Below are 15,986 nucleotides of genomic sequence, written 5' to 3'. Positions count from 1 at the left end.
TTTTTATACTTTAAGTGTGAAAAGTGTAAAACATGTCAAATTAAGGGACGAAGAATGTAAATTTTTTATGCTAAACGATAATAAACATATGGTCATAAAAATTAAAAAAATAATTATTATTATGATAATGTGGGTATATTTTAAATTCAAATCAGCTTTTTGCAAATATAAAGCTTAAAACTTTATTTAAAGCGAATGCCACTAGTTCACGATAAATATAACCATGAACTACGCCACTACCTACATAAGGAGTATTTATATAAATAAAATGATTTTGAAAAAATTAAAATCTAGTTAAATTTTTTTTTTTTTTTTAAATTATAAAAAGTTGACATGTGTTAACACTTAACAATTACAGATTTACAGTAATTATTTTTTTAATCTTCTCCTCTGCTTTTCCATGTGACTATGAAGGGGATTAATTATTTCCGTTTATTTAATTTACCAAGTAGGTCCCTCAATCTTTTTCTATCAATTTCCATCCTGCAACAGAAGTCTCCACAATTAGTTCCAGTTATAGAATCCAAAGAGTAAAAACAATGCATCCCCAAAGATTCCATATGGGATTCAAAGTTTGACTTTAAAGTTTTTGTTGAAAAATTAACAGTAACAATCACAGTGGAGCTTGTGACATTTTTGATATCTTCTATCTTGAAATGGGTCAAACTTCTCATCTGGGTACTCTCAATTTATAACCTTTTTAAGCTTTTGTGTGATCTTTTTATTTCTTCATTAGTTATTGTTATTTGTTTTATGTCAATTACTTGAAAGTATATATCATGTCATGTGATGTGTTTGCCTTTTTTTAGTAAAATTCTTTTGTAGTTAATTGGTGAAACCAAACTTGTAGCCTAGCTGAAGGGGACAAATGTTTAAAATCTTGCTTGACTTGTTGAAGTTTTCCTTTTTATACAAAATATATTTGATAAAAATTGTAATATTTATGTGACATCATCATTACCTAAAGGGATTCTTGTTTATGTGAGTTAATTATCTTTCTTAAAATTTTTGGTTTATGTCATTTTTTGCCTTATTATGATATATCTTGTAAGTAAGTGAAATAATCATAAGTTGAATGATTTGTTCCCTTTTTCTTTTTTTCCTATAAATGTTTCTACTAAATTGACCTTGTATTCCAAATCTATTATCAGCTTAACTGATCTGCTGAATTGCATCGTGTCTCTTTTGAAGGAAGTTCCCTAGTAGATTTATCCGATAGCCCGCCATCATTTTTACAAATAATGTTGGGGATATACAGTCAATAACGAACAAAACCAGATATATTATTCAATCTCCGAAGGCGTGTGATCACTATCAGATTGAATCAATTCGGTGGTTCACCCCAAATTACTCAATCGGATACAATCAAAGATTAGAGAATTTTTTGTATGTTTTGTGTTTGAGAATGTGTGTGAAAACGAGAGAGAATTCTAAGAGAATTCGTATGTGCAGAATCAGAGAATGTCAGGCTCAGGCCCTTAACTGCCTTTATGGCAGTTAAATTCGACTTTACAAGAATGGCAAAATAAGTCCCTCAATTATCGAAAATTTAACTTTACAAGCTCGACCCCAGCCAGGGGCTCTGCCCCTTGGACCCCGCTCCCGGGGGTGCTGCCCCTGGACCCCCGTCCCTTAGGAGCTTCACCCCTAAGATCATAATAAATTCATATAAGCATGCACTCCGCACCACCATACTTATATGATGTATTATTATGACTTATATAAACAATTAACCCAATTACACTAAGATACCAACAAATAATACTATTTATTGATGGCAATTTAGATGTTTAGTTACTAGTCAAACATTCTTCAAGTAAATTCAGCTAATGTTATAATGGCATGTACTTGTTATGTGAGCAATGGCGCAGCTTTTAAGGGGGGGCGACCCCTGAATTTTTTTTTGCGATGTAGGGGGTATGTTGTTTTCGTGTAGAAAAATTTCGATATACTCGATTTTGACCCCCCATTTTAGCGTTAGGGAAAAGAAGATCCCGACCCCCCACTGAAAATTTTCAAGCTTCGCCACTGTATGTGAGTGTCAAATTTGTAACTCGAATAATATTTGATCGTATCTCCTGGGGTGTTAATATCCTGTTTACCCCCTTTCTGGTTTACGCATTTTACATCAGTAAGTTAGCATACTCAAATTTATCTTTTTGTGTATAAGGCTATTAAATAAAATTTCCTGTCTTTAGGTGACTATCAACAAGTTGATACTGAATCAAGTACGTATGAATCGAAGAAAGAAGATGACACCTACACAAAAGATGGGACTGTGGATTACCTTAAGAATCCCGCTAATAAGAAAAAAACCGGAACTTGGAAGGCCTGTGGCTTCATCTTAGGTGCGTACGTTGCCCATCCTTAGCAGGTAGATGTACATGCTGATTTATCCATTTATCATGTTGAAATTATAGGAAATGAATGTTGTGAAAGATTGGCATATTATGGAATGAGCTCCAATTTGGTACGGTATTTTAAGTATCATTTGAATGAGCATAGTGCAACTGCTTCAAGAAATCTTTCAACTTGGACTGGGACTTGTTATCTCACACCATTGATCGGAGCATTCATTGCTGATACTTATCTTGGACGATATTGGACGATCGCCACCTTCTCGATTATTTATGCGATTGTAAGTATAATCTGAATTAATAAAGTCTCATCTCAGACTGTTTTATATTGAAATTCTTGCTCTCTAAATGGATTCGGGTTGGAATTTTTATATCCAGTGCGGATTGAAAAGATCTGGTTGGGTTGACCTACAAAACACTTATTAAAATAATTAAAATGGTTTTTTCTTTAAACATTAATGTACTAAAAGCTTATGTTATTAGGATAACTTTTAAAATCTTATGAACCTAACAGTTTAGGACGCTATATGCATGGACAACACACCTTGGGTGACTTTTAATACTTATACACTGTTTGACCACTCTCCTTTTTTCGCTAACTTTTTTGTGATTTAACCCATTTGAGATTCGACTCATTAGTAACAAAGATCATGGTTATAGGGCATGGGCATGTTAACAGTATCGGCATCAGTGCCTGGCCTAAAACCTACATGTGATGAGAACGATGTTTGCAGTGCAACAAAAGCTCAAATTGCCCTGTGCTTCACATCTCTTTACCTCGTGGCACTAGGAACTGGAGGAATCAAGCCGTGTGTATCATCTTATGGTGCGGATCAGTTTGACAGTCATGATGAAGATGAAGAAAAACAAAAGAGTTCTTTCTTTAACTGGTTTTATTTTGTTATAAACATTGGTGCACTTATTGCTCATTCCGTCTTAGTTTGGATCCAAGACAATGTGGGGTGGGGTTGGGGGTTCTTTGTTCCTACCATTGCTATGGTCATTGCCATTGCTTCATTCTTTTCGGGTACTAAGTTGTATCGGAACCAGATACCTGGTGGCAGCCCTCTTACCCGTATATGCCAGGTGGTGGTTGCCTCTTTTAGAAAGAAAAAGATCCAATTTCCATCAGATAGTTCGCTCTTATATGAGACTTCATATTTTGGTTGTTCTAGTGCAGAAAACTGCAAGATTGAACGCACATTAGATTTTGTGTAAGCTCTGACCTCTAAAAGTCTTATATTCAATGTTTTATATTAAGGTTTTAGGTAAAATAATACAACTAATAAAGTAAAACAAATAAAACAATAGGTTTATCTTTGTTGATAATCACCATGCATCAATTTTTTCATAATCTAAGGGTCAAGATCTTGTCTTATTTGTTTTACTTTAATACTTGTTTTACAATACCCAACCCCATGTTTTATATTGATATTTTAACCAACTCTTGACTCATGATTGCATTACCGTGTTGATTTTCAGTTTTCTCGATAAAGCAGCTGTGGCTACAACCTCTGATCATACAAACGGGTCGATCGATCCGTGGAAGCTATGCTCAGTAAGCCAGGTCCAGGAATTGAAAGCGGTACTACGGTTGCTTCCAATTTGGGCAACCGGCGTCATGTTCGCCACAGTTTACACACAAATTGGTAACCTATTTGTATTGCAAGGGTCCACTCTGGACACTCACATAGGCCTGTCCAGTTTCAAGATTCCACCAGCTTCACTTGGGATTTTCGACACACTTAGTGTAATATTCTGGGTTCCCTTATACGACCGTGTTATTGTTAATGTAGCCAGGAGGGTCACTGGTCAACCTAACGGGTTGACCCAACTCCAACGTATCGGGACAGGCCTCTTCATTTCCATATTCAGCATGCTCTGTGCTGGGATTCTGGAAGTCATTAGGCTCAATATGGTGTCTAAAAACAATTTCTATGAGATTGAGCAGATTCCCATGTCGATATTTTGGCAGGTACCTCAATACTTTTTTATGGGGTGTGCTGAAGTCTTCGCAAATATCGGACAATTGGAGTTTTTTTATGAGCAAGCTCCTGAATCGATGCGAAGTTTATGTGCTGCTCTCCAACTAACAATAACTGCCCTCGGGAGCTATGTAAGTGCTTTACTTGTGACCATTGTCACGTTCATCACCACTCGTGATGGTAACCCAGGGTGGATAACAGACAATCTCAACTACGGGCACCTCGACTATTTCTTCTGGCTTTTGGCTGGTCTTAGTGTTGTGAACTTGGGAGTTTTCATCGTGTTGGCTCAGCGGTATACGTATAAAAAATCTGTTGCAGTTGTTTGCTAAAATCAGCATGATTTCGGATACACGCATAAGAAACTTGTACATAGAGCAATATGGGCTGTACTTAAAAATATATAGTATAAACTAGGATTCTACATTTGTGGTTCAAAGAAGGATCATTGTTTATAAATTATGAACAGGTGGGATATTGAAATATATAGTATGTTTTATATTTAGGATTTTATAAGATTGTTGTGTAAAGTGGTTCATAATTATTTTCTATGAATTTTTATACACTACTTAATGGATTGCATGTTAATTAAGGATATACTCAGCAAAATCCTTATTTTGATATATTACTTGAATGTAAAGTGACTAACTTTTTCAGAGTCTTAAAAGTTCACAGTCTGAATCTATACAAGAGTTACAAATGTAAAAAATAAAAAGAAACCATACATAATAATTGAACACTTGTACTATGTCACCCAGTAATGAGTTATTCTATTTTCAGCAAATACATTGTCCATATTTCATAACTCAACATTACTACATTACCAGCAGATACATCACACTCATGGAACAAAACTCTCCTCACTTGATCCTCTCTTCAGGTCTTTCAACTCTTGCTACTGTTTTTCTGTACAAAAAACATATATAAAATGGATTTATAAAAATAAAAAAAAACTTTTTTTGTTTGCCTTGACATGGTACTGATTTGCAAATGTCTCTACTTGATTTGCATGTACAGATTTGTGTTAATTTACTGTGCATTTTTAAACCTGATATGTTTAGATGTTGATTTGGTGCAAATTTGGAGTTTAATCATTAAAATTTTGTGATCTTTGGTGTATTTATATAGAAATTGCAGAAAGTACTATAATGTCCTATAGGGTTTTATGGAGTAGGTGAACTTTTCTTGGTAAAGTATAAAAATTATAGGCTTTTAGTACAAAATGCAGGTTCCTTCTTCCTTCTGAGTGAATTACTGCTATGTTATTGTAGAATTAACTTAGCAGAAAATGTAGTATTTGTTAATTTCTTTGTTTGAAAATAGAGCTAAGATACAACTGCATTTCCTATGGATTATATCACCTATGTAATTGCCGGTTAACATCATTTTCGAGTGGGCTTCTTGTGTTGCGTAAATCAAGGTCACCTAGTGGCCCACACAGATGATGTTCATTCTTGATGTTCATATTTTGTGTTGTGAAGAGTGAAGACAAGAAATCGATGTTCATTCTTTATGTTTATTCTAGCTTATTACAATGAGTATGTTATAGTTCTGTAACCTCTATGAAGTCCAAATGATCATTTGAATGGTATAGAGCTCTGTTCTATAAATTTTACGCCAAGTATTTCTTTTGACGTTTGGTTTTCCCTACATTAGATGAAAGTATGTACGTGTTGCTTGATAACTGTTTATACACTACGGATGGGACAGTGGATTATCGCAACCGCCCTGCAAACCGGTTAAAAACCGGAAGTTGGAAGGCCTGCTTCTTCATAATTGGTACATATATTCTTCAGCCTGTGGCTTTGATATATAGTTATGCCTGCAATACATGGAAAATTTACTCGGAAATAGTTTCTAAGCTTTAATGCTTACTGCAGCAACCGCAAGTTTTGAACGGCTGGCATTTTTTGGGATGAGTGCCAATCTGTTGCTGTATTTCAAGTATGAACTCAATGAACACAGTGCCACAGCCTCAAGAAATCTATCAAATTGGACTGGGGCATGCTACATTGCCCCATTGTTTGGAGCGTTTGTTGCGGATGGCTATGTAGGGAAATACTGGACAATAGCTAGTACTTCAATTGTGTATGCCATTGTAAGTCCATATGCATTTTGGCCATGAAGACTAGTTTCATATATACCATAAAACTGTTTGACATTATTTCATATCTTTTGGTACTCAAATCTAGTCTTTTAATATACTATATTAGCTTCAAATTTTGAGATCCAGGTCATGTTTTTCCTTTTTTGCTCTATAAACAATTGATCTGCTCAAAACATGATCTCATGTGATATATTAAATCAATTATATATAGCTTTGAAAAAGCGATATAGCAGTATTGGTTTAACGAGTTCAAAGACATTTTGAATGACTTTCAACCATTTGACCCGTTTCCTTTTTAGCCTAACTCATTTGACCTATGAGACATTAAAAACAATTCAAATCATGCAATCATTTCACAGTGTTACCACCAGGACACAACACAGTTAGACCGTTAGAGTAATCAGGTTTTCCTGTTACATACCTCTGATTTCCATCTTCTATTATGACTTTAGGGAATCACATTGTTAACGTTATCAGCTTCAGCACCTGAGTGGATGTCGACCCTCTTTACAACAGATGCTTATAATGTAACCGATGCTCAGACTATAATATGCTTCACAGCGCTTTACTTGGTGGCAGTGGCAAGTGGAGGACTCAAAGCTTGTATCGCAGCCTATGGGGCAGACCAATTTGATGATAATGATAAGGCCGAGAAAAAGTTCAAAAGTTCTTACTTCAACTGGTATTATCAGATGATGAACATTGGCAACCTTCTTGCTCATTCTTTGGTAGTGTGGGTACAAGACAATGTGGGTTGGGATTGGGGGTTTGGAATTCCTGCTTTAGCCATGGCAACAGGAGTAGTTTTGTTCTTCTCGGGTACCTGGTTTTACAGGAACCATAAGCCCAGGGGCAGCCCGATGACCAGTTTCTTCCAAGTGGTTGTTGCTTCATTAAAAAAGAAAAATACCATCGTACCAACTGATGCGTTACTTTTATACGAGATTTCTGGTGCCAATTCAACCATCACAGGAAGTCGCAAACTTGATCATACAACAAACTTTAGGTCAGTCTCTAGAGGCGGTGACAAAATGGGTGGGCTGGGTAATGGGTCAAAACATGGATTTAATGAAATGGGGGTGGGAAGGGTTGAACAAAAACACTTAAACATGCTTCTTTTATTATACATAACTGGTGCAATAGGTACTATATACTACATTATCAATATGATTGTATGAAAAATTAAAAAAATAGTTGGGAACTCTAAAAATTCGATTAAAGTGATTTTCAAACTGATTAACCAAATGGCCACATCCGGTTCTTTAACTCTACAATCTTCATGTGAATGACAATAGCACTGGCATAATAGACTCGAGTTTAATTCACTTCAGTCCTGCTTATCCCATAAAAAAGTGTGCAATTTGTAGATGTTTCCATCTAGATTGAAAATCTGTATGGATATGTTATATTCACCAATCTCTTAGATCCATGACAATCCTTTATCTTGTCAACAAATCAAGGATTCGTGTCAATTTTGAAGTTAATATTTGCTCTGTTTGATCTTCATCTCAGGTTCTTTGACAAGGCAGCAGTGGAGACACCATCAGATCGTGCAAAGGGATCGATCAACCCATGGAGCCTATGCACAGTTACCCAAGTGGAAGAACTGAAAACCATGTTGCGTTTGCTACCAATATGGATCACTGGGATCATATTCAGCACTGCTCGTAGCCAGATGGACAATCTAGTCGTCTTACAAGGCTCTTTCATGGACACTCAAGTTGGCAAATCTAGTTTCAATATCCCACCAGCATCACTCAGTACTTTTGGGATCCTTAGTGTCATATTCTGGGTCCCAGTCTATGACCAGATAATTGTCCCACTTACCCGAAAACTCACAAATCATCCAAACGGGCTAACTCAACTCCAACGAATTGGAACAGGATATTTCATTTCAATTTTTTCAATGTTATCTGCTGGGATCTTGGAAGTAATTAGGCTGAACATTGTCAAAAGGCACAACTACTATGAAATCAGTCCCATACCTATCTCCATATTTTGGCAAGTCCCACAATTTTTATTAATGGGGTGTGCAGAAGTGTTCACACTTGTGGGTCAGATGGAGTTTTTCTATGAGCAAGTGCCTGACTCAATGAGAAGCTTGGGCTCAGCCTTACGGCTCATGATTATTGCAATGGGTAACTATACAAGCTCTTTGCTTGTAAGCATTGTTATAAAAGTTACGACTAAAGATGGAAAGCCAGGGTGGATACCAGATAATCTGAACTATGGTAAACTGCAGAACTTTTTCTGGCTTTTGGCGGTTTTAAGTCTGATAAATCTTGGGGTTTTTGTGGTCGTTGCAAAATGGCATACAAGTAAGAGAGTCGTTGGATGATTATGTGATAATGTTAATTGAGTAGATTCCTTGTTTATTATAAAACTGTAGTGTAGTTGTTTACTCGATCTTGTAAAATCTTGGCAACCCAAAAAAGGCAATTTACATTGCGAGTTACCTCAAGGAATGAAATGTGTTATATTCTAATTTCAGTCTAAATCTTAGCAATTTGTAAAGTAGTCATATTGTTTAGATTAATCTTCCCAAGTATAGTACTCTGTTCACTAGACCTTCTAAGAGTAATCCAGTTTCGATGATAATCATAGTGTCTTGTCTCTCAATTTCATTTCTCACATACTTCAAAACTTTTGGCAGAATGTTAATACAATAAAAACAACAATTCTCATTCCCATCATAAACAAAAAATGTTGAAAAAACAAGTATAGTTAGTAACTTAAGTACCAAATCAAAAACATATCAAGAGAGCAAAACTTGAACTTATATTATTACCATCTCCCAAAGAAAGCACTAAGCATGATAATTGAAACAATAATGCTATTATGCTTTTGTGCAGAACAAGAAAAGATAACAATTAAACATACTCTACAAAAGTTACACTAATACACTTAATAAGTTGTGAAAGTACCTAAATATCACTTCAGCCATTGATGGTTTCTTCCCTTAGCCAACTCTTTTTAGACTTCCTAAGTGGTGACAAATACAGCTTCATCAATCCATTGTCTATATCACTCATAGAATGCCTACCACCTTCTTCACCATTTTGATGTAATTCACTTTTATTTCTAGTTCCCACCATACTACCATTTCTAACTAGCTTAGCAACTCCACTGATCTCGTTGTTTCGATCCAGAGAAGGTCGACTTTCTTGAATACATTCTCCATTCTTTTTCTCGCCATGTTTGTACTTATAGCTCCATAGATTCGACATCTTTCTCCATCTACTATTCGTTTCCTTCTTATGCCCATTTGAACGCTTGACTGTTGCATGAGAGGAAATCAATGCACTTGAAGCGGATTTGACATTGTGTTCGTTAACAGAACGCATATGCCAATCTTTTAACTCTCTCTCGGTTATTACTAACTTAGTTTCTTGACCAATACTATCATTCACAGTTTTGGAACTAGAACTTTTCATTGAACTACAACTACTTCCCGCATTCGATGTAAACAAATCCGAATTAGACTTAGCTGAACCACCAGAACTCGACCCATCCTCTTTTATCCGACCCATTTGATGCTTATCCACTACAATCCTCTTATTCAAAGGCGGCAAAATCATATCATCGTCAACAAGGGGAAGCATCGGTGTTAACCTAGGAATCGTTCTAGCAATCATATATCCATCCCAATCCGCCCTACGTTCATCTAACGAAAACCTCGGATCCTCCATCAAAAACCTTGGTGCCGCATCACATGATCTTCTTCCTAACCCATAATCCACATCCTTAAATTGTACCGATTTCAATACTTCCTTATCATCAACCTCCTTTCGCTTATCCTCATTTACCTTCTTTTCTTTATTCTTTCCTCTCCATTTTCGCAACTTTTGACCTAAAACAAACCCTCCTTCCCAAAATTTCTTCTTCTTATTTCGAAATTCCATCTCGATAAGTTCCTTCATTGTCCTCAAATCCTCACCATTATCAACAACTTCATTTCCAACAAATAACCCATTTGAAACCCTAACATCATTATCTTCAATAATCTCCAAAACCGGCTCATTTATACTCAAAACCCCCAAATTCTTGGACCCAACTTTACTACTATTACTATTATTAAAGCTACAATCTTTATAAAATCCACTACATATTTCATCACAAGACTTTCGACCCAGATCAGATAAACCAAAACCCACCTCAGAAATCTCACCGGCGACAGATTTGCTCCGGCAAAGTTCCGGCACCGGACCGCCGGGACGTCTAGTACGGCGACTTAAAGGAAAAGAAATGATGTTTTCTTGTTTGATGTGATGATGGGTTGATGATGAATCTAGATATGTTAAGCGATCTCGGAGACACAATGCACATAATCCGGTAACAGGCTGGTTTGGGTGGCGGGGACATGGTGCGTTACGGGTTCGGACCCGGGTTCTGGTACGGGTTGGTGGGTCCATTTGGAAGAATGCGTTGGGTGGGCTGTTAAGATGTTGATGATGAAATGTGGTACATTTGTTTGGTTTTGCACTTTTGCAGGTGGTTGATTGGATCGAAAAAATAAAATTAAAAAAGTAAAGGAAAACAGGGTAGTACAGTACTAGTAGGAGAGAGTGAGAGAGAGAGCGGGGATGACGAAAGGGAATCTTGGGGAGGAAATTACCTAGATAAACCCTACTATAACCGTTGAAAGAAAGTACATTTAGAGGGGGTCAAAGTGGTCCGAGCCAAAAATAAAACAATTTTCTCCTTTTTTCTTTGTCGAGCCATTTATAAGAAGAGGAGTAGAGGACGTGAACGTAACGTCTTCCGTTGACGAGCTAACCATTGGAAGGGTTCTTGGCCGAAAAGAAAGGTGTATTTACGGGAGGACACTTGTACCATGTGACGTCATATCACACTTATTAAAATTAGAAGTAAAAGATGATATTTATAAGAATCTTGTAGGTGACATAGAGAAGGTGTTGGCTTTGAATTTGGAGAAAGCAAGAGAAGATGATGCCTAAGGGGGCTGGCGTCTTGTAGGCAGCAGCCACTCCATACCAACCTGAAGTCTCAAACCTAGACATCAATATGAACGACTTAAGTGCTTACATCAATACTGAATTGAAATAATGTTAGATTTTCCTTTTTCATTGTGATAATCATATTAAAAGTTGCACTTTTATGGTACAGTTTCCGTAATAATTAGAGGTGTGTTTGTTAAAGTAGATGAATTCAAATCCCCTTTTGTTTATGTAACTCTATTTTTTTTTATAACTTTTCAACCGAATGTCATATTATGTTGTTAAAAAAAAGTTAGACTTGATAATATAATTAAACTAATCGATTCCTTTCACAACGTTGTTACAATCACTTTGTCACATCATGCTCTAAAACAATGTATGAACCATTAAAAACCATATGAAAATCCTAACATCGTTTTTGGTTTACACGTTGTGAAAGCACACATAAATCAATCTCAATAAATAGAGGTTGAACCTGGTACAGTTCTTGTGATAATAAGAAGTGTATTTGTTGAAGTGAGTGAATTCAAATCCACTTTTGTTTATGTAACTTTACTTATTTTGATTTATAACTTTTCGACCGACTATCAATAAAATTCACATTGTGTTGTTAAATAAAAAAAAAGTTAGACTTAGTAATACACTTAGGGGGTATTTGGTACAATGGAATATAAATGGTGGAAAAAGAATGAAAAAGACTTCTCATGTTTGGTTCCAATGGAGAATGAAAAAGAAAACCGAGAAGTGGGAATCGATTTCATTCCCTCCATTCTCTATAAATTGTAGAGAATGGATGGGAATGAGAATGGTAAAAAAAAAAATTATGGTATATGTATTAAATTTAATTATTATTTAAATTTTTGTATTTTTCATATATTCATTCTCTGCTTACACTAAACGACGGAATCTATTCTCTTTTCAAACACCATTCTCTTTCCCACTATATTCATTCTCTATGACATTTTCATTCTCTTTGATTCACTCTTACTAAACACCCATTAAGTTAATTCACTTCCTCTCATAGCGTTGTTACAATTACTTTGTCAAAGCATGTTCTAAACAATGTATGAACCATAAAGAACCATATCAAAATCCTAGCATCATTTTTGATTCCACGTTGCGAAAGCACATAGAGCAATCTCAATAGCTTCATCACTAAACAGCTAAACCTCATCAATTTCCTTATCAATTTGGACAACACCTTAAAATTTTTAACAAATCTAGACTATAGCCCAAAAAAAATTAACTATAAGCCCAAAAAAAAATTTAACAAAGGCTATATTGAGAAACTGAGGCTAAAGGGTATGAGACGGGCTAGATGGCAATGTCAGCCCATTCTGCTACCAACATCGCACCCCCTAGGCGGAGAGGTGCTTGGGCGTATTCCATAGGACGGGCGATTTGGTTGTTGGTTTCAAGAATAGAGCCGTTTTCATCAGCTAGTTTATTGAACTTTTATCTTTTTTTTTTTGCTCGGCGACGACTTTTGTAAAAGAAAAAAAAATGGTTCCAAACATGCCTGTTGGGGGTAAAGAAAAACTATAGGTGTTGGGGAAACCTCATATCCTTTATCCTGATTATAAGCAATTGTTAGTTATTTATGTGGGTTTTAGTTCAAATAAAACAAGTATTAAAGTAAAATATATAAAACAATAGGGTTCTTTCTACTAAAAACCAACGTGCATCAATTGATTCATTCGTGCATCAATTTAACCATGATATAATGGTCAAAATGTTGTCCTATTTATTTTACTTTAATACTTATTTTACAATACTTAATCCCTTAATATGTGTTATTGATCTTAATTTTATTTACATATTCAGAAAGAGAGGAACTTGTTAAGTGGCTTCACTATATGCTAGCAAGAAAGAAATCATGTTACAAAAACATGAAGATTTGAGTTCCATTTCTATTTAAAATATTAAGGGGGTGTTTGGTTGCGGAAAACACCCTTTGTTTTTCTTTTCGTTTTCTAAGAAAACATGAAAAACAGAAAACACAAAACAATGTTTTTCATTTTTTCATAGATGACTTGAAATTTTTTTTTTCTTATTTTCCATTTTTCATTTTCATTTTCCATTTCATTCATCCCCCTCCCCTCACATTTCTAACATATTTTTAAGTTTTCTAATTAGAACGTGTTTTCAAAATTTTTATTTGTTTTCTAGAAATAAATAACTCTTTTCATTTTCTAGAAAAATAGAAATGAAAAACTATAAAACATTTTCTACAACCAAACGTGCCCTAAATTTGTTTAATTAGTTGTTAGAGTTTGGTTTGAAATAGATAATTATTGTTATTTGCTGGTCTAATCTTTCGATTTTAGTCTAGAATATTAAAGAGTTAGAATTGTGAGATTAAACATTTCTTACAAATTTTTGAATTGAATTTGTAAGCTTATAATCGTGCTTTCTTTATTTCGTGAAACCAAACTAAAAAAAATCCTTGCACAATTTCCTTGTGTAATCGGCTTGTTACTTGGAAAGTAAACCGTTTGTAATTGTAAGTAGAAGCCCAATTACCTAATTTTTCCAAATTGAAACCTTAGGAATTTGGATTCGAAAGAATTTGGTGCCTTGTTTTCTCTGTAAAAATTTTACACACTATTACACTAACAATCTCGACTTAGCGAGTTTCGTTTGAAAAACTATCCTTGTTTTATTTCCAGGCGATTTTCATTTGATGGTATTCCCTTAATCCGAATTTACATTACATTATTTAGTTATAATAATGCAAAATTAATAAAGTACGATGTCATATGAGCCAGATGTTTTAATTATTCACTTAATAATTGACTAGCTTATTCTCCCACTTAATACGCAGGATAAATATATTAATTTTTCATAATAGCATAATTAATGAATATAAATAAGATATAACGAAATAAATTATTCAAAGATATTTTGTATTGAAAATGGTTAGTACCCGCTGGAAAATGATTATAATTATTATTTGAAAATGATTTTATTGTATAATTCATTGGATATGATTGTATATATTTTTTTGATTTAAATTAAATATAAATAAAACATGTTTATTTAATGTATAATATTATAATTATATAATCTATCAATCAATCAATATATATATAACAAGGTCCTAAATTCTTTTATGGAGAAACAAGAACCATTAAATAAATTCAAACTTTTAATTCCAACCTTTAGATCAAAATAATTAGATCATTACTAAATTTATTATTAAGTTTACACAACATTAGTCATTTACTTTATATAACTAGTCAAATATAATAATAAATTTAGAAATAGTTTATCAAAAGATATGGTAGTTTAAAACAAAATTGCGTACGTTCGTATCATATTGCGGATATTTACAATTTATGGTTTTTTAATACTTACATACATGTTCAAATCTAAGTTTCCATCATTTTTTAATAAAATTTTATGACAAGTTATACTTTTATTAATAATAATAATATAATAATAGAAATCTACAATATATTAAAAAGCTTAAAAATCTACTCAATCAGTTATATAATATCTAACACTAACAAGTATACGATGAGAGTTCCTTCATGTCGTATACCAATTCGATGTTAGAATTTTTTTTCACGTTTTTTGTTCACATGTGAAGGTTTTGAAAAAAAAAATTCTACTACAACATATGTTTTTATGACGTTTCACATGTGGATAAACAAAAAAAACATGTAATCCAATATAAAATTTAGGAGTTCTTACAAAAATATGGGTTCTCAAAATAAGAGTCCCTATATATATATATATATATATATAGGGTTCTAAAGTTATCCTTAAAAATATAAAGACTATTAGATATATTTTAATCAACGAGAGCAAGTACCCGCGCGTTGCGGCGGTAAGATGGTGGGATGATAGGTCATATAGTGTGATAGGTCATAGAGTGTGATAGCCAAATGTTTTAACCGTACGGGTTCCGCCCTTAAATTTAAAAATTCGTCAAAAGTATATCGAATGACACCTCTAATGAAAGAGAATGAAATTTTAAGAACACCCATATAATTTTTATGATTTATCGATGTACGGTTTTTGAGATAAAAGATTTTGAATGAATTAGAGGAATAAATGATTTATGGAGGAGAGAGAAAAAAAATGATTAGTTGAAATTTGAAGAGAGAGAAAGGGTAATATAGTTATTTTAGGTAAATATATAATATATAGGAGGCATTTTGGGGAAGTAAATGTTGAAACTTAAATTTAGACAAGGACTTTTTATTTTACAATATAGTATAGATAATTTATAACCCTTATATCACGTTAATTATATGAAACTATCTAACAAATAAATCATTTTGTGACGAGTTGTAAACCTTCATTTAGAGTATTTTAAAAATCATATCACTTAAATAACTTCATATTGTTCTCAGAGGCCATTGTGACTTTCACATTTAGAACCATATACAATGAGCATCGAACTTTGGTAGCAACTAAATCACTCATAAAATTGTAAGAGTAAAGAGTAATTATCTACATTATTTAAATATTATATAATGTAATGTTAGTGAAAATATGATAGATTTTTTCGCAAAAAATAAACGTAAAAAATTATCATTGTGGCAATACCCTAATAGTATTCTAAGTCCCC

At 34.0% G+C, this 15,986-nt stretch overlaps 3 protein-coding genes across 3 annotated transcripts; 2 read left to right on the top strand and 1 right to left on the bottom strand.

Moving 5' to 3' along the window:
* Window positions 1-509: 509 nt before the first annotated feature.
* Window positions 510-4,858, top strand: LOC122593755 (protein NRT1/ PTR FAMILY 8.2-like). Its single transcript, XM_043766202.1, has 5 exons — window positions 510-678; window positions 2,199-2,348; window positions 2,421-2,638; window positions 3,018-3,571; window positions 3,840-4,858. Exons 1-5 carry the CDS (start codon window positions 657-659, stop codon window positions 4,672-4,674), a joined length of 1,779 nt encoding a protein of 592 aa, XP_043622137.1. The 5' UTR covers window positions 510-656; the 3' UTR covers window positions 4,675-4,858.
* Window positions 4,859-5,140: 282 nt separating this feature from the next.
* LOC122591387 (protein NRT1/ PTR FAMILY 8.2-like) lies at window positions 5,141-8,787 on the top strand. Its single transcript, XM_043763659.1, has 5 exons — window positions 5,141-5,222; window positions 5,999-6,121; window positions 6,223-6,440; window positions 6,902-7,455; window positions 7,962-8,787. Exons 1-5 carry the CDS (start codon window positions 5,186-5,188, stop codon window positions 8,785-8,787), a joined length of 1,758 nt encoding a protein of 585 aa, XP_043619594.1. The 5' UTR covers window positions 5,141-5,185.
* Window positions 8,788-9,209: 422 nt separating this feature from the next.
* LOC122593766 (protein OCTOPUS-like) lies at window positions 9,210-11,021 on the bottom strand. The gene has a single exon (XM_043766211.1). It carries the CDS (start codon window positions 10,859-10,861, stop codon window positions 9,386-9,388), a length of 1,476 nt encoding a protein of 491 aa, XP_043622146.1. The 5' UTR covers window positions 10,862-11,021; the 3' UTR covers window positions 9,210-9,385.
* Between the last annotated feature and the right edge of the window lie 4,965 nt (window positions 11,022-15,986).

The sequence above is a fragment of the Erigeron canadensis genome, chromosome 3 (assembly GCF_010389155.1).
Source record: "Erigeron canadensis isolate Cc75 chromosome 3, C_canadensis_v1, whole genome shotgun sequence".
Taxonomy (NCBI): Eukaryota; Viridiplantae; Streptophyta; class Magnoliopsida; order Asterales; family Asteraceae; genus Erigeron; species Erigeron canadensis.
This window is presented reverse-complemented; position numbering and strand designations above follow the sequence as displayed.

Excerpts from the sequence above, each read along its gene's own strand:
- LOC122591387 (XM_043763659.1), top strand. The coding sequence starts at position 5,186 with ATGGAACAAAACTCTCCTCACTTGATCCTCTCTTCAG. Across the intron at positions 6,122-6,222 it reads GGCCTGCTTCTTCATAATTG|CAACCGCAAGTTTTGAACGG; the intron begins GTACATATATTC and ends TGCTTACTGCAG. Across the intron at positions 6,441-6,901 it reads CTTCAATTGTGTATGCCATT|GGAATCACATTGTTAACGTT; the intron begins GTAAGTCCATAT and ends TTATGACTTTAG.
- LOC122593766 (XM_043766211.1), bottom strand. The coding sequence starts at position 10,861 with ATGGACCCACCAACCCGTACCAGAACCCGGGTCCGAACCCGTAACGCA.
- LOC122593755 (XM_043766202.1), top strand. The coding sequence starts at position 657 with ATGGGTCAAACTTCTCATCTGG. Across the intron at positions 2,639-3,017 it reads TCTCGATTATTTATGCGATT|GGCATGGGCATGTTAACAGT; the intron begins GTAAGTATAATC and ends TCATGGTTATAG. Across the intron at positions 3,572-3,839 it reads GAACGCACATTAGATTTTGT|TTTTCTCGATAAAGCAGCTG; the intron begins GTAAGCTCTGAC and ends GTTGATTTTCAG.